Here is a 22,292-nt window from a genome sequence, read left to right as displayed (position 1 = left end):
AGAAGAGATTGTTGAATAAAGTCATTATTTTTGTTTTGTTTTTGTGCTCAAAAAGTATTCTCGTCACTTCATAAAATTAACGTTGAACCACTGCAGTCACATCGACTGTTTTAACGATGTCTTTAGTAGCTTTCTGGACCTTGAAAGTGGTGATTATATTGCTGTCTAGTCATATTCCTCTTGGATTTCATCAAAAATATCTTAAAGGCACAATATGTAAGATTTTTATATTAAAATATCCAAAAACCACTTGCACAGTGTTATATATTTCGATCAATTGTGTACTTACATTATCCTAAATGTTTCCAAGAATTTGTAAATTCAGAGAAATTCACAATTTTATATAGTGCCCATCCCTTGTCACTTGTCGCCTGTCAATGACGTAATATCTGCGTTATCCTTGGTTTCTGCTTGTACTGCATAGTAACCATTATGGCAACAGACGTGGACAGCTGCCTAACATCTAGCGGCATGCTGTTGTTTTCATTCAAACGTTATGGACCATGGCAAGAAGACAAAAGGAGAAATAAAACGAGGATCAATACTGGCGTGGCGTTTTCGAGATGCAAGAGCCTTGCGACAAACTTCGACTTGACAAATGTACATAAGACGAATCAATGTTATATAGCTAACATAACACGGTGAAATGTTAGAATATCATCAGTATTATATTCTAATGTGGATCTAGCTTACTGTTAGTCTCATTCAGCCAACAAACTAATACATATAGAATAACATTACAACTTTCAACACACTCAAATGCAGTTTAGTTTGATAACATTAGACCAAGTGAAACAGCGCTGTGTTACCTCACTATTTTAATTCGTCAAATAAACTGACCTGTATGAGTAGTTTTTCAGTACTTGGTCGGTAGAACGAAATATCCTCATTCCTTTACATATCCCCAGGGACTCGCGTGTGGCACTGTTATCTGTCTCTCATTAGCAAACGCGCCCGCGATTCTCGGCCACGCCCTGCTTCATACCACAGTCATGTTAAAAACATGAATGCATTCACTCACCCTATAAACATTATTTCTTCATAAACATTATTAGATCCATCGGTATGACGACAAGTTCCATGATTCCACGCTCATTGACTGCGTCATCAATCTGTATAAAGCGCTATATAAATAAAGGTGACTTGATAATTGCTGGAATCCCCATAGGAAGTCGAAAAAGTCGAAACCTCCACGTTGAAGTTCAATCAATTAACAGACTTGGTGCAAAACTGACCATGTTGCTGAATAAAATGCAGCTCTGTTGGCGCTGAGAAGCTAAAATTTCCTAACAGATGCATGAGATGCCAGCTGGTAAAACATTAAAAAAAAAAAAAAAAAAGGAGTTGGAAAAAAACAAGAATAATTTCCTGATTACAAAATGAGGCAGAATAATGTTTGAACAGCTAGAAACAGATGTGGCGTGCCTGTTACTCTGAGAGAGCCAGGAACCTTTTCAGCTAGGACAGAAATATAAGGTGTAAATAACAGATCTGCAGCACAAATCAGAATCTGACACCATCTAGTTTGCTCCTGCCAGATACAGAATGCATTAAGTCATTACCAAAAGCACAGCAGTCCCATAAAGCTGATGAATTGCTTTTGATTCTCTCTGATCTCCATATGACTATACATTGATTTGGTTGTCATGTCATCACTCCTTTGTACGTTATATGGAGCACTGAGGTCTTACCTTAGGATACTGCTGCACCGGGATCAGCACGCGCTCTGAAAGTTTGATGTTTTTGTTGCTGATGATATCCAAGTATTTCTTCACCTCACCATCTTTTCTCAACTCGTCTCCTTCAAACTTTTCAATCTCTAAATGAAAGAAAAAAAATGTTGAGGTCAAATAATGTCATGCTTTGCCTTGATCGACCCAGAAAATCAGGAAAAACTCAAAAAAGGCTTTCAGATCTTCTCAGCTTCCAGTGGAACATTTATTAACAACAATTAAATAAACACTCTGCGTAGAACGTAACTTGTCGGCGTAAGCCTACTAAGCCCTTATTCGCATGACAAACACAAATTGAAAAGCTGCTGCGCAAAACTGTAATATTTTGTGCTTGAGGAATTTTATGGTGCTTTTGAGAATTGAGCCGGAGACTTAACAGCCACACAACATTAAAGAGGCTTGAAATGAAGCTGTCACCTGGGTTCCTCCAGGGAACCCCTTCTGTCGCTGCTAAATTAATGCTCAGCAGAATTGAGAATTATGAACCTGTGCAACTCGTGTAAAACATGGAGTGGGAAAAGAAGGGAAGGGAAGTCAGCAGGTGAAGGGAGACCATTATTTTTCACCTCCCCTCTGGAGAGACTCTCAGCTGCTTAAACCTGCAGAAAACCATATTCTCTCGCTTTCATTTCTATACTGTATGTAGGAGTGAGGAGCAGCCGGAAATTCATCCCAATGACTTTTCAAGTTTTAAGTTGTCCTGGAGCGTGTAGTGGTCATTTGTGAATACATCACAGGTTGTCTGCTGCAGTTATACAGCTCTTGTCCCCTTTATACATTTAAAGGAAACTTAATGGTTCCTCTGTAATGATCTAGATTAGATTTTTTCTAAATAAACTACTTATTGTCTTAAAGCTTTGCAATAAATTGCTAGAAAGCAATTATTTGCAGGTTAAAATATAATCTTTTAGAATTATGTGCAAAAACAGAGGATGAACTCACACAGAAAAATAAACAAAATATGAAACAAGTTATTTTGAGGGTTTTTTTTTTTTTTAGCCAGCTGGTCTCAAGGTGATTTTTAGAGGATGTATTAGGTTAGTTCCCCTCAAGTTCACATAGGCATCCTATCAGAGTAACCACAGGTGTAGTTCAGCACATTAACAATGAACATGTTCCAACAATTTTTGAAAACCAGAAGGTAGGCCTACTTTGTGCCTTTTAAAAATACTCTTTTCCTTCATTTCGAACAGCATATTGATTGTTTTATCACTTTAAACCAGTGGTTCTCAACCTTTTTGACTCGAAGGCCCCCTGTTGTCCAACACAATATTCAAAGTTCAGTATTCAAAGATATTTCTGGTCTTATGATGAAGTTGCTTGGTTTTAAACTTTTTTATTGATATATTAAATTAATTAACAAGGCGCTGTTTCCACCTGGTATTAAGATGCATTTTGGTCGATTGGATCACAAGTGGACGAGGGAGACGCATACCCGTTTACACCTGGTATTTTAATCCATCTCTTTTGTCCATTTTCAACCACGTCTTTCCTGATTTTTTCAAAGGGAGGGTCTCTGGGCAGGTAAATGTATGGGCTTTTCAGATCTTTCAATCTAATGGACAAAATAAGCCTGCGCAATTTACATATGAACGTGCCCAGAGATCACAGAAAAACATAGGGAGAGCATGAGCTTTTGTTTCTGCTTTTGTTTCTTCAGAGAATAGGTGGTCTTTTGCGATGTTTGAACACATTCAACCACATGAGCGTTTACACTATGAAAACAATCCAGTCTAATGCATTTTCGACTACCTCTGGAAGTGGTCGAAAGTGGACATGCTCAAAACATTTAACACCCCATTTACACCTGTATTTAGCGTCGTCCACTTCTTAGCGTCATCCGTATGTAGCATCGTCCACTTCTCGCATCTTAATACCAGGTGGTTCCAGAAGATATGTTCTGTATTCCAGAACTGTTTTCAACAGAGAGAAAATAAAAAGAAATCTGATCTCCGTTTACATCTTGATTTTATGTATTTATTTTTAGCATTTTCATTTAGATTAGATTTTATATATTTTACAAATTATTCATCAATTTAAATACTTGTGACCCACTTGGAAATTTGCTTAGGCCCCCCTAGTGGAACCCAGTCTTCTGGTTAAGAACCACTGCTTTAAACCTAACCTATTTTTACTAAAAAAAAATTTCTAACTCTATAGAACTAACAAGAGTTCATATCCCGTTTGAGGCAATCCATGAAGTGGAGAGTTACAGAGGCCTTGCTTCATTGTGTGCCCTTCAGCTTGACACTTACTCTCGGGTGGCTGTAAGCAAATAATGGCAAAGCATCTGCAAAATGACAACAGTAGGAAAAGATGAAATTTCTGTCACAAAAGTAAACAATGACACAATTTAATTTAGTTTGATTCTGATGATTGAGTTTTGAACCTTTTTTGCTATTCTTCCTGTCGTCTCTCTCTTTTCTCTGGCTGAAAGATACGAAAGAAATCAAACCAGGCTGAAAATTAGGCATATTTGGAAAGGGAGACCTAACAATATGTAATGCTGAGAAATTATTTTAGGGAACGCGGCAATAGACACATCCTGAAATAATATTTGTTTCTGCAGAAACAGACGTAAACTGTAACATAGAAATGTGAGAAAAGTATAAGCTCTTTGTCCTCTTGCTTATGAATATATGTTCATTTGAAACATGAAAAGCACTTCAGTGCAGACTCGGTAGCTGCAAATGTATCTCATTGTAATCCACAGGGAATAGACTCATGTTTTGTGCATTTCTAATGCTATTTTATTTGCACAGAAAAGATATGATCAGACAAAAGCTGCTGTATTCCTTTGACATTTTGCATCATACAAACTGCCAGTGAACTGAAAAACAAACAAATTCAACATGAAACTAACAACAGTGCTGTAAGACCTCATGTGTTTTTTGGATTTCATTGATTTTGGATGGCCCTACACACAATGACAGCCACCTCTTGAGTATGCCATGCATGCATGCATGACAACCCTAACTAACAAAAGTCTCTGGGTGCTATTTAGGAGATGGTGATCTGATCTTATTGAGTGAGTAAAAGACCAAAAAATCCACAAATGGGCTTTTAGTTGATACATATAACAATTTCAAGGGTGAGTGGCCCTGTGGAATGAGTATTGCAGCATAATAAGGGAAGATTCAGGCTTAAATTCTGGTTTGGCTTCTTTCTCTGGCATCTGTTGTTACCCCCTTTATAAAATACTTCAGCCCAGCTTGTTTAAGGAGTGTCCTATACCAATGCATGAACAATTGATGGTAAAAAAAAAAAAAATCTATAAAAAATGAACAAATTCTATTTGCTGCACAATTTGTTCATTTTTAAATTCTATCCTCTTGACATTACAATAAGCAGGAAAAATGTGCACATCACAGAATGAAACTGAATATCAAATATATTCACTCATCTATGGGCTCTGAAGTTTCTCTACGGTTGTAATTCACAAGAAGATTCTAGTCTGAATTCTATGATCCTTCTTCAGCTTGAACCAATTGGGTACAATTTAATGGATGCTGGAACCATCCAAATAATAATGTTCTCAAAGACAAAAGAAAATGTGAAAAGACATTTGGGCCTAAACAATCTGAGGTCGATCCATTACCACAAAATGACCAAAAAACAGGCTGGCATGGTTTTCCGAATATTATTTGGAGTACCACAGCCCACAGTACTGTTCCCTGATATATAATACATTTTGCACCCCTTGATTCACCTTTTCTAACAATCCATCAAAAAGACAACAATACTGAACTTTGAAGATCTGCAGATAACCTCCCTGCTGACTGGAAAATGAAATTTCTAACTGAAAATGACTTTCACATTGTAAAATACATCAATCTGACCTGATCAGGTCCGTGCGGATATTGAAAATCACCCACATTAGGATAATACTGCTATGAAAAAGGGAGGTAAATCACCCTTTTGTTCTAGCAAAATACATTTTTCAACCTAAAATCATTTCAAGGTTATTCATTACAATTCCTTTTTGTCATTCCCATTTTTCGCTGTAATCTGTAACAGAATCAGTGCATAATTGCTTTGCACTCTCCTGACACACTTGTGCACACATCTAAAGCTACAAAGATGTATTTTAAAAATGATTTCATCCAGCTAAAGGTGATGACTCACAGGATATGGAGGAGGCAACTGGCAAAAGTGAAAGTGTAAATTAGTTTGGGATAATTGTATGTTACTCAAACCAGTCTTGTGTTTAATATTTCTTAAGGTATTTCTTAATGTACCATGGATAATACTCATCCCATTCAGAAAAGACAACATAACATGTTTATAACATAAATCCCACATTGAAGGATATGCTTGATGTCTAATAAAACACAATTTGGACACTTTCAGTCAAAAGAAGAAGATTTAGTACTACAGTTTTTGGTAGCGCTTGTGACTACACTTGTTCACTGCTAACTAACTGTTGTTGTCTACATTACTACTTTTTTGTCTACTATTCTTTGATCAATGACCACCTTTGTGAATTTTAGATTAAGTTTTAGATTCTACTTAAACTTTTATTGTAAATCTTGTTTAGAATTCTAGAAATCAGAATTTTGGTTTAATCTGGTTAAGAAAATCACACTTAAAATGGTGATTCACCACTGGAAAAGATAGGCTATTAATAAAACTTGACTGTCTATGAAGTAGAAAGGCTATATATATATATATATATATATATATATATATATATATATATTTTTTTTTTTTTTTTTTTTTTTTTTTTTTTTAATCAGTGCTGCATGATGAAAAAAGCTGTCCGTGAAGGGGGATTTAAAAAAAAATGTACAATCTGTAGTTTTCACAAAAGCCATGGAGAGTATTAAGCTGACAAATAAACTGGGAGATCCGGGTGCCAGTAACATGGAACAGGGTACACTGTTCATTTACATATACTGAAAATTCATTCAAATGTCAAAATATGATAAAATTCTGATTGATATCAATATTCTTGTGTATGTAAATGCAGCCAATGAACAAAAAACACAAACTATTCACTAAACAAGGCATATTCAAAGAGTGAGATTGGTATTTTTGAATATTTTGCCATTTAAAACTTTATACTTTGAAATGTTTGAAAATGTCACTTCCCAGCACTATGATTTTACAATACGCTTTATAATATTTGTTTCAGATGAGTTTTAGATGACTGAAACTCATTTCATTTTCTGAATATTAAAATTGTTCCATCTTCTGCCAATCTCAACAAATATAACCCAAGTCATTACTATTAGAAACCTCTTCTCTTTTCATTTCTTTCCCCATCATACATCACCTTTCATCACATTACTTAATTAACCTTAGTGGCCCAGCGGGAATGTACATATTTTTTTTATAGTTTAGTCAGAGGTAATATTTACATATTGTACAGTTCAAGACACTGAACCATTAAAACGGTGTAATCTTCTACACAAAAACTACACAAATAGATGCTTCAAAGTCAAATATATTGATATCAGTGCTAACATTAAGCATTCATATCTCCGCAACAAATGTGTTGTAATGATAAAACAACAATTCAGAGTGAATGATAATGGTTTTTCCCATATGTTTCTTAAAGGGCAGGAAAAGACACTGAACGTTAATGTTTAACCTCTACAGTAAAGAACATCCTGTCTTGCTTCCTAATTAGAATAAAAGTGAGCCTGACGTGTGCTGCATCACTCCTCTCACCTGCTCTCTGAACTTCTAATAAGTGGGAAAATAGACTCTCAGGTCTAAAGGATAGCTGGTCGACAGATGTCAGCACAGTTGGTTTCCGCACCTTTCAGGCAGGCCATAACAAAGTTAGAGTGCCGCTAAACGAATCAGGAGAGTTAATATATTACAAAGGGTTTTTTAAATGTAATTATCATTTAATCATGTTTTAAAAATATCAGATATAATAAACAGACCTTTTTACACCAGAATATCAAATTTCACCCAGCAGGTATAATCTATATATGTTTTTAAAAGACGTCTTCTTATGCTCTCCAATGATACAATATTCTGATTAAAAAAAACTACAGTAAAACCAGTAATTTTGAAAAATATTATTACAATTTAAAATAAATATTTTATTTCTGTGATAGCAAAGCTGAATTTTCAGCAGCCATTACTACAGTGTTCAGTGTCATATGATCCTTCAGGGCTCAACGCCAATGATTTTTTTCTACTGTCCCGGTCGGAGAAATTGTTCAAATTTTACTTGCCCTGCCTAAATTTTCACTGGCCCCACCACAATTTTTTTTTTTTTTTTTTGTTTGCATGGATTTTGCCTGGAACCAGTACTGATGCTGTATACATGCTTTTATTTCGCAACTGTTTATGTTCGCTTAAGACATAACCTACTATGTTTACTAGGATACTTGCCAAGATGGGCATTCTGGCATAATTTTGCATGAATTTGTCTGTTCAAGTGCAAGATGACATGACAAAGAACACAATTCAGTATTTGCTCGCTGTCTGAGAAGCAACTTTCTATGAATGTGTGTGCACAAAACACAGCCTGTGAGTGCTGAATTGAGTTCTCTTTTGCTCGAATATTTCTCTTGTGCTTGAATATTTAAATATGATTTATTTAAAAAAACATGCAAATGATAAACTTATAAATAGCCAGTTTTCCATTACAGATTTGCGTAAAACTTTTGCGATATTTTCTAAATGTCAATTAAAAAAAATATTGCAAAAAGATGGCTTTCCATTAACTGATGTTATGCAACTAATTAATAAAAAACTTAATTTTCCCCTCTTGTGATAAGTCATTCCAAAAATCATGGCAACAGATGTTAGTAGGTTTAAGTATATCGCAGCCACTGCACTAGCCATTTATTTTTAATCGAAGATGTACGTGTGTTAATGGCAAGGAAAGCCCTTATACTTGGAAGCGGCCACGTATGAGGTGTTTCTCCCTCCTATCTGCTTCGGGGTCTTGATAAATTGTGGTATTTCTTTGTTGTTTAGAATTCAGTATTCCCGTAAATTCTTTTTGTCTTTTATGAATTTAATAAAGAAATGCCTCATCTTCTGTCCAAACATACTGCACAATCTTTAAAGAATGATCGACTTTTACTTACGCCAGTTGACCTGTAAATGCGAAAAAACTGTTTGGAAACAGTTTTGCCAAATGTTCCTTTTTCAAATTGCCTGAAAAACCACCTCATGCAAGTGTAAAAACTTTTTTGCAATATATGGGAGGTTTTGCAAAATTGATGTGTTTCCGTTGGGCATATTTTTAATTTGCGCAATTTGAAGGGTAATGGAAATGCAGCTAATGTTGAAAACATTGTGCTGCTTAATATTTATGTGGAAACCATGATTGATTTTTTTTTTTTTTTTGGTCAGGATTCATAATAGAACGTTCAAAAGAACAGCATTTATTTGAAATAGAAATCTTTTGCAACATTACAAATGTTTTACTGTAACTTTTGATTAATTTAATACATCCCCAAACTTTTCAATGATATATATATATATATATATATATATATATTATATACACTCATATATACACACACACACACACACACACACACACAGACTGACTCATCTGTTCATAAAACATATATGTGTGCACATATTACAGACTGCCCACAGCAAACTGCACACAGTTGGACTGTATTCATGCCGCTTTTGACAGCTCAATAACAGTAACATAGAGACAAAAACACAAAAATGCCTAAAATCATTTTGACATGCTTTTTAGCAAATCTCTTTTCTCCAACACAATTTAAATGGCTCCCCAATCATAAGAAGATTCCTTAATTGAACTTTTGCCGGGGGGCTCATATTATGCATGAATAAGGAAATGAGTGTGTGGTTGTCATGCACTAAAAGGACGAAATGATGTCTGCTCCAGCTTTGCTCAGTCTCCTTTCACACAGTGCTACAGATGAGCATAGAGAAGAGCACAGGGACAGAGACTGCAAGCTTTTAGGTCCCACACATTTGCTTCACCTGTGTAAAGCCCCCAACATATTTAAAAATTAAATCACACACTTAATTCTGTATCCATTTTGTTCTTTTGCCAAAATGCACATTAACATCTGCCACATGTATAATGTTGAGCAAACACATGCAAATTATTCCGGGAGCACAAGGACAAGTCCATTCGAATCTACTGTCAGCCACCTCCCATTCTCCCTGAAGAGTGGTATTTCATCAAGTCCCCAAACACGCTCGCATGGAGAGTGCTACTCGCTGGCTCTCACAGCAAGTGTATAGGCATCCCATTTTTAGAAGGTGTTGCTGTAACAGTAAGAAGAAAAGGAACCTGCCATCCAGCCAGAGAAAAAAAATGGCACTTGGGAACCCTTTGTTCCAGCTGGAGTTTCAGGCACAATCTATGCAGTGCATTTCACTGTATGTCTATCTCACAGCCAACACAAGTTGCCTGTGCCAGTTATGCTACTGAGAAAACCAAGGAACATGGTGAGGACCAAAAAAAAAAAAAAAAAAAAAAAAAATTATCCTGGTAAAAATATCCTGGTGGAATATATAGACAAAACCTGTCATAAGTAATACTTAAAAAGAGAGCTTTGTAGCTTATTTAGAAAAAGTTTGTAACTATGTTCTCTGAACAAATGCATTCAAACATTGAAAAAAAATATTGTAAAAATGAAATATTCTGAACTATTTTCAGCCACTCCATTATTCTTTCCACCAACCGTGAACCGCACAGGATTGTGGGATATTTTAGACAGCAAAGGATTTACATCTACACTGCCTTCAAAAACCAACTCAGATAAAGGCACTGTTACTCACTGGAGTCAGTTGTTCCTTGATGCCTTCTTACCTCCAAATACTGCCTCCGATGGCATCATTTTTCAGTTTTCTCAGCCAATAACTCCAGAAAGGCAACATGCTAAAGAATCATGACGCTGAAGCACAAATATACAATGAGGTGTATGGCAATCATTTGTTCCATCAAAAAGAGAAGGCATCCAAAAAAAAAAAAAACATCTAGTAGAGTAACAATTCTAGTAGTTCACAGCTACACTAGGCCTTCCTGTGGCCTCCAATGACAACAAACCATAAAAGAGACCTGGCACGTCCCTTATTATTTAGAACACGGTATCAAGCCATCTATCAATTTCAGCTGTGGAACAACATCAACATATTTATCAAAATATTAAGGTACCGGGGTTAACCTATTAGCCTGCACATGATTACTCTGTGATAGAGAGCTGTGGCTTGATAAGTTTTCAAATGGGAAGCTGTTAGGAACAGCTGATCCTATCAACATATCCATTTTAAATAGCTCGCACTCTACATACTAATGTCCAGAAGATTACGGTAGTTGGTCTATCAAAGTCTGTGACTATGCAATCCGCAGGTCATATTTATACCGCAGGAGAACTAAATCAAGTTAAAAGGCCGTTTATGGAAACATATCATTAAACAGTCATTCAATCTTGAGACACGTTCTCTGGCCTAATGATTTCGTTTTGTCAGGACAAGGTTACTGCTAGATCACACATTTGATCAACGGCATTTATTATCACTAATTTAAGACATCTGGAAGCATTTGAGCTGTCATAGACGTGTGTATTAAAACTCAAACATAAAAAGATTCACTTGAATATCCTGGTTAACTTGGACTGCAAACATTTGTAGTTATTCTACAAACACTAAACTCAAAGCAATGGGTTATGAATCTCTGTTAGCCAGAAGCAAAGAATGGTTTATAAATTGCTGGTTAGTGTAGCTTGATTAGCCTCTGCTGCTATGTTGTAACTACACTATCTGGCATTAAAAAGCACACACACATACACACACACACACACACAAATGCAAGTACATATAAACCCCAAATTGCTTTTTAATAGTACATAGTGTACTTTTTTGATGGCTCTTAAATGCATTCTTTGACATCACACTTTAAGATACTTTCCAGTGAAAGTCTTTGGGACTATTTGTATTCTTGTGGAGCTGCCATGAGCAAAAATCTCATTCCATATCTCGTGCTACCACTTGGTGATGCACCAGCTGAGCAACTGCCATTGAGATGAATGGAAATACTAACAGATAGCTTTCTCTATATATTACGTCCTTGGTTATGATAGAGGGCGACTGATTACTGAAAAGCGACACTCATGCTGTTCTATATAATTAAGGGTGTAGTGGTAGAATTTTCCCATCAGGCACAGCAATCCTTAAGAGTCGAATATTACTGTTGTTTAAACCACAGTTTAATCACTACAAAAAAAGCTCAATATAATCTATGTACTGTAAAAGCAGAATAAAACTACTTCTACATTCCCTGATTTAAAAAAAAAAAAAAAAAAGTTTTTGTACCACTTTTCATTTGTCACCATCTACCACTAACATCTGTCCAGCAATGAATGACCAGCTGTTTTAATAATATAAAAGCAATTTAAATGTTTTGTTTTCATCTCTGTATTGAAAAGTTCTTTAGGGAGCAAAAACATTCTGCCTGCAAAATCCAGCTTGATCTTTAACACCACCTAGTAATATCCATTCCTAAAATGTTGTTGCTAAGCAGATTTTTTTTTTTTTTATGTTTTACTTTTTGTCCCTAAGAGGCAAAAGGCTCTATTTTAGAAAAACAGAATCTGAAGTGGATGCAGTTGCAGTCTGTCCTTTTCTAAAGTAAGTAGTTTGCATCAAGTCACCTCTATAAAAGCAATTCAGCAATGTGCTTTACAAGATCAAAATGACAGACTGGAATTTGAAGCATTCTCTTTGTTCCCCCAAGAGGAACAGCTTATTCCAGGTTGGTGGTTCTCTGAAGAGGACTGTCTAACCTGGAAATCAAAGCATCTGGACGGAGAAGACACATAAACTTTAAACAGTCTCCTTCAGTCAAACTTCCCTATCTCTCAGTTTCTGAGACAAACCTGTCAACCCATTTTGCTTATATCACTTATGTCATGATATATCATGCACTTAAAGGCGTCATGACACAGATTTTTTTTATTATTATATGTTCCTTGAAGTGCATTTATAATGTTAACAATGTATAACAATATATATATATATATATTTTTTCTTTTTTTTCAACCCTCATTCTGACCGTCGTCTGAAATTATCAGTTTTTAATGGGCGGCTCAAGAAAATGGCCACCGTTATGATTGGCTAACATCATTGCAAAAGTATCAATGCTTTAAAAACATTATCCATTTAAAAACTGTCATTTACAGACAAAGCAGCACCGTTTACTTACAGTTTGAGATGTAGCTACAGTCAGATCTAATACAGTTGGCTTTGTCTTTCAACAAATGTTTCTTTGCGAACTCTCCATTACATTGTGCCTCTACTCTAAAATATGCTGGGTTGTTTCAACCCAAATTTGCGTCAAATATGGACAAACCTAACCCTTGTGTAAAAAATTTAATCAAAAAATTTAATTAAATTTTTTTCCCCAATGGCTAGGTTTGTCCATATTTGACTCAAATTTGGGTTGAAACAACCCAGCATTTTTTAGAGTGTCATTTACAAAACAATCTGCAGTCAAATGCTCCGAACCAACATATAATCCTCCGGCGCAATCCGGGACACAATAAAAAATAAATCATCAACTTGTTCATCATGTGGGTGTCCTTCTTTTTTCTTTTTTTTTTTTTTACAATGAGTAGGATGTTTTATTATGAAACTTAAAGGATGTTTTAATTTTTAAGTAAAAATACTGTAATATTGATACCAATATACAGATTAACTGAAAAAAGTCATCCCCTATTATATGTTGCACAGTTATATCTGTTGCAAGGCAAATGATCTCCTGGAAAACAGCCAAAAGTTGAGCAGAATATAAAAAGCTTTCCCTTTATCATCTCATTTTGTGTAGCTCTAAAAAAAAGAATAATTTATTTGTTGCACTAAAATATATCTTAATAAGTATCGCTTCTTTTTTTCACATTATAAAAAAATTCTAAAATGAGTTATTCAAATAATTTGTGCAAGTTCTTTCACAGTGGATATATTGCACTGGAACTGTGCCGTTTCAGAGAGGTCTAGACATTCAAGTTACGCAGCAGGCATGGGCCATTAGCTAAAATGCTTAGTCGTCAGTTGTTTCCAGGCCGCCTGGTGTTTAGGATAAGTTACGCTTGTATTGATCGCCGTTGTAATATTAATCACTTTCCTCTTAAAGGGTGTGACAAATTTTGGACCAAAATAGCTAAGCTGTGAGAGACTCTTTGCCTGAACTCTTCTTAAACCCAAAAACTTTGAGAGGAAAAGTATTTGATGTAAATTCCTGTAATATCCCAAAATGTACAGCAAACATAACAGTGTAGAGTTTTTAATCTTTCACAAGAAAACACTGAGCTTGGGTCAGAATAATTTCCTACCCATGTTCAGGTTGGCTGTACTGTTCACTGGCCCTAAAGGTACATGCAGTGCCAAGAGGCTTGACTATCATACAACATTCTGAAATAAATAAAATATGTGCTTGGGTAAATAAACACTGGCAGGCTACCAGTGGCTCAGCATGAAATTTAACGGACCACAAGATTTGCTTTTTTAATCCTTGCCACTACTGAAACAGTCTTACTAATGTGCTACCAAGGTGAGAGATAATAAAGTTTTTTTTTTTGATGTATTTTGGAGTAAATTCCATACTTTATATTATGATGTAATTACATAACTCTGAACATGACAATAGCTAAATCAGATAATGAGATTCAAATAAATACAAAAACAAAGGACAAACTTTTTTTCTGCATGTCTTGGGGCAAAGCACTACAAATTATTTTAAGTCTTTTAAGACAGTGGGTGTCTACTTGCATTAAATGTGACCCACAGGAGACTAAGTATCTTTACTAGACTGCCACTAATTTCCATTAATTCCAGTTCAATAAGCCTTTTTGGGCAGAGGCAAAATATTCAGACTGAATAATGGTGATGTAAGCTGTATGCAGGCTTTCACAACCATAGCCAATTTAGTTCATTTGAAAGATAGCATACAAATGACTTATTATCCCTTTTGAGAAGAGACATGTTATCTTGATTTGTTTTTAAGATTATGACTAATTATTATATGACTAATTATTATCATTTTAATTTTTTTACTGGACATGTTTGTTACCTTCAGAAAGCCCTGGTAGCATTTTCCCTTTTGAGAATGCACAGCCTGTTTTAGGTTCCAATTCTTCAGAATCTGAATGATCAGCTCACCCTTTTCTAGCTCTAAAATGAATAGATTACTAGCCTGGTCACATACATCTGAATGATCTGAATAATCCTTCCATATTATCATGAGCTTGAAGAATGAATTTTGTTTCTGTAAGAAGATGTCTAACCTTCATGAATTAACACAACACAACAGATGCATGTGCTGCAGGTACACTTCTAAGAAACAAACCAAAAAGGTATTCATGTTTTAATGTATATTAAATCAATGTTGCATATTATTTACAGTTTAAAAATATGTTATTTACAATTTCCTGATAACCTGGACCAGTTACAACGGTTGTCATTTAATTACATGCATGCTTATTCAACAGCACGCACCCCACTGTGCTCCCCTGCACTTGAGATAATCTGAGCCAGTGTGAGTAATTTGTAATAGCCGTAATTGCCTCTTAATTACTCTGCTTACTATCTGATGAGCTGTCAAGGACTGTTTTTATCTTATCCCAACTATAATATTTTCAGAAAGCAATGCTACCATGTTTGGTTGTCATCATGACCTTACAAACATGAACACTGGGGTTGGCAGTAAAATATTTCAGCAGCTCCCTGTGCTGAACATTACATAGAGATAGGCTAACATAATATTTGAACAACAGAGCAGTATATATACACTAAAAATTTAATTAAAAACGTAATTACCCCAAGGGGAGTCAAAGTTATTCTTTTTCATACAAGTTCATTTAGGGTTTTCATAAGGGGTTTTCAAAATTTGGTTTTCAAACGTATGCAGTAGGCTAATGATCAAAGTTTGAATAAAATTAGGCATAGTCAAAAATTACGCTCACGAACAAAATTCGCTCGTTAGGCAGAGGAGGGAACCATAACAATAAAACGCTGATCGCGAGATTTTCGTCGCGATCATTTTTAGGCTGTACGTGAAGCATGACAAGTAGGCTACTGTCCATATGCATGATATAAATAAATGATAAATAGACTATATCACAATTTTGTGATAATTTTTATGTTTTTAATTTAATGTTTTGATCAATTAGGTAGCCTATTTAAGATGTGACGTTTTGGTCGAGACGATAATCGACAGATAGCGCTACGAAATAACTTTTACATTTAATAATTTAACACGTTTTATTTTTTAAGAAAAAAAAATCTACATTTCTTTAAAATACTCGACTTCACTGAAAGTTATGTATAATTAGCATATAGATTAGGCTAATAGGCAGATAGCTAAATGTTATAATTCGAACATCAGATAAATTGCAGTATTGGACTACATTATCAGTAGGAAGGCGTTTGTCTTTGCATGATCCAACTCGAAATCATGTTTAATTTCTGTGATAAAATAGCAAGCGACACATCGTTGTAGAACGTGAACTTTTTGAACAGCATGAACTGAAGAACAACCGCATATTTGTTGTGGTTTATGCTGCACGAAAAGGTGTTGATCGGACGAAGTTGAGTACCAATTACTGGAAAAGACAACCCTACACACAAAAATTATCAAAACTGTCTCTGAACAATTCCCTTATTTTACTATACAAATTATCACCTGAAAACACAAACAAAACACCTGACACGCCTGACTGATTCTTACATGGTTCAAGAACGGACGTCCATATAGCCTATCTGTAGTATCAAACATGATTAATGAATATTGTATACGCGATAACGGCGCAAACAATGTACAGCAGCGTCACCACACCAAACAAATATGATGCTAAAAATGATGGCATGAAGAAAGCATAGTTTACTTACCTTCAGCGAGAAGGCGCATCGCGTGCACGAACGACGGGTCCAAGCTCTCCTTCTCGGCAAGGAGCTCTGGCAGGTACTTGTCCTGATCCATCACTGGATTCCTCTCCTGAGCACCGCGAGTGCAGGTGAGACGACCAAAGTGGTGAGTGATGGAATGGGTGTGCGGTTGTTGAGTTTAAATAGACTGCGTAATATCGGGGAGGGATCGTGTGGTTTTCGCGCACAACGTGGAAGATATCAATGCAGTGTACCCATCTCCTCGAGTCTCTCATGTAAAACCTCCCACCTCAGACTCCGAATCTGTACTCTCACTCCGCCCATCTATATCTGGATTGGTCATGGCAAAGAGCAAACTGCATGCAAATGTCAGCTATTGTGTATAGGATCGAATAGGGGGACATTGTAAAGTAACCGCTGATCTGTCACCCCTGTCCATGGTTCTGAACACCTACTCTTCTATGCAAATCTAGGGTTTTTTTACTATCCTCCAGTAGTTACATTGGATATCCTTTGCATATTTGCTTTGGAAAGACATCAGACAACAAATGTATGTTAACAGGATATGCAAGTAATGTTATGATCTGGCTACTGAATCCAACATGAAATGATAGTAATCATTATGAAAATAGTGGTAAAGAGAATTCTGTTAATTGGACATGTGAAATAATAAAAATCCAGGACAAACATAAGTTTTCCCATTGCAGACGGCAGAGTTGGAAGGGAAATTTGGTCACGGCCATGAATACTAATCAGTGGATTTCCCATTTGCCTCAGTTTGCCAAGATGGATTAAGCTGTTGTGACAGACAGTCACAGATAGTGCAAACACTCGCAAACACACACACTAACACTTAGCCAAGCAGCTAAGCACATATGAGGGGGAAGGAGAGATAGCCACAGAGGAGAAGGAGAGAGAAGATGCAGAGAGAGAGAGAGAGAGAGTGAGGCAGTGAAAGGAGGAAGAGGGACAGGACCAGCTTGCCTAATTAATAACTGAATGGATTACAGTGCTGTTGGCAAACATCTGCACCCCAAGTGTCATATTTACTGTCTGCCTGTGAACTATGAACATAATTACAGAATACTGGACCATACAGAGAGAGTGTTGAGCGGTATGCTACAAATGAAAAACCGTTTGGCACAAGTAATCAAAAAGTAAAACAGCAAAAAGTCTCATGTGAATATTGATTTATCTAGAATATTTCCTAATATAAAAATGGGTTTATGAAAGTAAATCTTGCTTATGCATAGATACAATATTTTTATGTATTCAAAAATAATATAGTGTAATATTATGTCACACAACAAGCCATGCAATCTGAAAGGTGTATGGTCAGAAAAAAATATATATAAATGCGTTATCCATTTCGGTTTTGAATTACTGTTCACAGTAAATGTTTAACATAATTTCAGTATAAATTTATCATAATAAAGCTCTTTCTAGGAACTTGAAAACAGGGAAAAAAGTCTAAACAACTGGACGTCTTAAATCCTTTATTTCTAAAACCAAAGAGACACTTTCTGATTAGTCCTACTACTTTCTGAACATTTCTCAACATTTTAAATGACTTTTGCTGAATTTAAATGCATTTTGGGTTCTCACTTTAGAACATCTTAATTTCCTCAAGTGACTTCCAATTCATGTATAGCTGACAGGTCCATGTTGCATTTTACGCTTTAACACTCCGGATGGAATCGGTTTGGCAATAGGATAATCAAATGGATTTGGGGTTTATATATTGATTCTGAGGGTAGTGAATGGGAAGGGATTAAGGAAAAAGAAATAAGGGTTTGTGGAGGATCAACACCTTCTATACATCACTCACCACTCAATATAATGAAACCCTTCTGAAGGGCAAAAGCAATCAGTTGCTATGATATACGCTTCTTTTGTCTCATTTCTACAAGATGAAAAAGAGTTCATTGCTTCATCAAAAGATTGTGATACATCAAAAGTCTCTCACTTAAGCTAATTTGTTGCTTCTGTGTTCTCATTTTTACAAAATGAGTCTTTATTTTGATATAGGTGGGAGAAAACATCAGTGGATGACAATTTATGGTGATTCCACACCATCAATCATTTCCTACCACTTTTGTGTTCATACCAAACACTGGAATAGAAATAAATAAAAATAAATAAAAAAATTAATGCTGCTAATTTTGAACTTCTGAGGCAATTTGTCAAGAAAATACAATTAGATCAATGTGGCATAATTGACTCTTTTGCTTGTAAGAATGGCTTTCTGCAGCACTCTAGTGGCCAAAAATAACACAACAGGATCAAGTAGATAATACTGCTTCTAAAGACCCAGATTTTACATTGAATGAACAGTGACCAAAAGTGTTAATCGTATATAAAAACCCTTAATTTTAAAGTGACAAACAATATGCAATTTATTAAACATGGCATAAGCTGAACAGGAAACTGCTCATTTTGGTTTCTAATTAACACTGCTGTTGGCAGACTATAATTCACAGCACAAAAACAAACTCTGGCCAGCACACGATTTGTTATTTTTGATTTTGTTTTTGTTCCCTGCTGTCTTTTGCCTTATGCATCATCAACTAGATGGGACAGTTTTTAATTGGCAAAGTGACACATTTAACAAATGTTAGCTTTCATAAATAATCTTTTAAAAACAAAATAAAAACATCTGTCATTAAAACTTCAGAGAAAGCCTTTAAATTCAATATATAATGTCAACCATCAAATATGTCTCCTGTGTTGTTTTTCTTGCACTTTTTTTCTGATTTTTTTTTTTTTTAAGATCCAGTCATTCATTATGGATTGATGACACATTGAGCACTGAATGATAATTAGACTTTAAAAATGCAGGGGAAAATACATGATGAATTGCAAGGCTGTGACAGCACCATGTGTTAGGAATAATCAATCTTTATTATACAGTCAAAATAAGTAGAGCTATAGTACATTGACTTTACACCTCAGAGCAAGCTCCGTAACTAAAAACAAATAACATTTAGTATTGAGCTGCACTTTCATAAAGCACTTTTGTGCTTATCAAAAACTTTTGAGTGAATATAACCAGCACAGGGATGATAGCTTTGGTATTTTAGCAGAGTCTCAGATAGTGGAAATGCAATAGCCCACAGTGTGAATTATTAAGCAGCACTATTGAGAGAGAAATCAGGAGAGGGGAGGAAATGGGGTAATGGGATATTAAGTTTTGCTCAATTTGAGGACTAAAGGTTCACATGGCATCTCAGGCCCTTGAGTCACATCAACCTCCTGCTTCTTTGCTTGAGATTTATGTATTTACTTATTTTTACAAGCTCTTTGCTTCACACAAAGCAATCCATTCTACCCTGACAGGTGGAGATAGCTATTGAGACAATGCTATAAAACAGCATATGCTTGTAACAACTGTCTTAGTTTGTAATACATTCTGTTTGTAGTACAAAACTTTGTTGCAATTGAAATTGATAGATAGAGGTCAGGTGACATAATCTTAATGCAATCAAACATTCATAAAATTCTATCAGAATTAATCAAAATTATGCCTGAATATTGTCATAATTTCAAATGGATATTTTACAAATGTTAATGTGCTGTCACATTTACTGTTACTTGGTGAAATTTCCCGAGCCATTCCAGCATGAATCTGCATCTGAGGGCGAAAAAGTTTGCGACACAAATTTTGCTCATGTTCAAGTTAGTCATGCGAATTCACTGCACTGACCAATAGAAAAGCTGCTTGGTTTGAAAGTGACTTCTGTGTGAGAAGTGCTTCGTTATGCTATTGACAATGGACCTTATTTTTGTGATCGCACCTTTAGTCAAGTGGCTGATGAAACTCAAATTGATGCAGGACTGAATTATGTTAACTGAACACATTCAAGCACTGTTTATCTGTAGATATTAATTTTACTAAACTTTGTTTTCAGGACTCCCAGGTCAAAGCCTGTGGCAGTCAGAAGCCTAGAGGCACCGGTCACACTGGTTTTTCATACATATAGGGCACAATATGTTAGGCCTATATCAGGCAGTAGAACATGTGTGAGTGAGTGGTGGGCAGACAGTTGTTCGGTAGTATTTAAAGATTATGATTCATAAAGTCCAGCATTCAGGCAAAATGTGTTAAGGCAATGTTAGGACAGCGTATCTAAATTAGGCCTATGATGGTGAAGGCCAAAGCAGATAATAGCTGGCACTGCCCCTGGCCATAGGAGTCCACGTGGCCAGCAGGGTTAAATAGTGAGTCTGCAGTATCCTGACAAGCCCAAACCCTTTGTCATCCACAATAATTTCCACTGTGAGCTCCCTCGTAAAGGAAAGTTTAATAAGAGCCTCTGGGCAAAAAAAGGGAATATAAAAGACCTTACATTACTAATTGAAATAGCTTTTTTGACCCACAGGGCATCCTAATATCAGCAGTTATTACAGTTTGCCTATTCTACTGAGGGCGCTCTCCATGATCAATTAAGATTAACTCATTTTATTGCTCCTCAGGCTACTTGTAAACAGTGCTGGACATGTCTTGTCTTTTGAGGACCACTACTGAGAAAAAGAAAAACAGTACCCCATAGCTGAGAGTTTGCTGTATATGAAACAACATGTTTTCAAAGAGACCTAATCATCTGTCATGGAAAAAATATATAGGCTACACTGCCATTCAAACATTTGATGCTGGTAAGATTTTTTTTACGTTTTTAAAAGAAGTTTCTTATGCTCACCAAGGCTGAATTTATTTGATCAAAGATACATTAAAATATAGTAAAATAATATTACAATTTAAAATAATAGTTTTCTATGTTAATATATTTTAAAATGTCATTTATGATGGCAAAGCTGAATTTTTCAGCAGCAATTACTCCAGTCTTCAGTGTCTTTTATCCTTCAGAAATCATTCTAATATGATGAGTTGATGCTCAAGAAACATTATTTTATTAATGCTAAAAAAAAAAAGCTGATCAATATTTTTGTAAATTATTTTGTAAAATAATTTTGATGTATTTATTTAAGAAAAATCTTACTGACCCCAAACTTTTGAATGGTATATACAGTACAGTAAGTTTCAAAACATAAACTTACAATATAAATATAAAAAGACAGATCTAGCTTCATGACTATATTTAAAAAATGATATAGAAAAGTGTTTCTTAATAATATTAGATGTTGTAATTGTTGTAATGTCAAAGTGTCATGGAAAACGGATAAGCACATGTGTTTAGTGTGGACACCTGGTAAGATGAATGCTAGAATTAATGATAAAAGTGATTATAAATGAACTCCATCAGACCCTCTATCCTCCAGCTAAAGCTTCAGGCATCATCATCACACTAGTCATAAGTACAGTTTGTGACATATTGGGTGCTACACATGGAATACTGCCTAGGGAAAATGACGAATGGACTATCCTATAAAATCACAGTGAAATTTACTGCACGAAGAGGTCGAAAAAATGACGAATGGTCATAATCAATGCAACGACATTACAAGAATCACAGCAGCTTAAACCAATGGAGTCAAGCAATGGTACAGTCAGACATTTTTCTCATTCACTTGTGGTGGGGAAATCTAATATATTTAATTGCCACAATGCACAACATACAGAATGTTTGTAGAAATATGTGGCATTGATTTTAAGAAACAAATGGTTCTAAGGTGCAAATGAATGTGTAAGTGGAGAGCAATGCATCACACGGTATATATCTCCCCATACATCATAGTGCAAGGCATTGGGAGTGTCTGGCA

General features: G+C 35.5%; 1 protein-coding gene across 8 annotated transcripts in view; it reads right to left on the bottom strand.

The window, feature by feature from the left end:
- The window catches only part of khdrbs2 (KH domain containing, RNA binding, signal transduction associated 2), a 73,521-nt gene extending 56,651 nt beyond the window's left edge, over positions 1 to 16,870 (bottom strand). For 4 of the 8 annotated variants that reach the window (XM_051915823.1, XM_051915817.1, XM_051915819.1 and 1 more), the window contains exons 1-2: positions 16,578 to 16,870; positions 1,692 to 1,819 (exon numbers count right to left, since the gene is read on the bottom strand). In XM_051915823.1, coding sequence (XP_051771783.1) covers positions 1,692 to 1,819; positions 16,578 to 16,668 — 219 coding nt within the window. In that variant the 5' untranslated portion in view covers positions 16,669 to 16,870. The remainder of the gene's footprint in view (positions 1 to 1,691; positions 1,820 to 16,577) is intronic. The other 4 variants (XM_051915822.1, XM_051915825.1, XM_051915821.1 and 1 more) reach the window with 2 other exon arrangements.
- Between the last annotated feature and the right edge of the window lie 5,422 nt (positions 16,871 to 22,292).

This window comes from Ctenopharyngodon idella, chromosome 13, assembly GCF_019924925.1.
Source record: "Ctenopharyngodon idella isolate HZGC_01 chromosome 13, HZGC01, whole genome shotgun sequence".
NCBI classification, from domain to species: domain Eukaryota; kingdom Metazoa; phylum Chordata; class Actinopteri; order Cypriniformes; family Xenocyprididae; genus Ctenopharyngodon; species Ctenopharyngodon idella.
The sequence above is the reverse complement of the archived record's forward strand: the minus strand, read 5'-3'. Positions and strand labels throughout refer to the sequence as shown.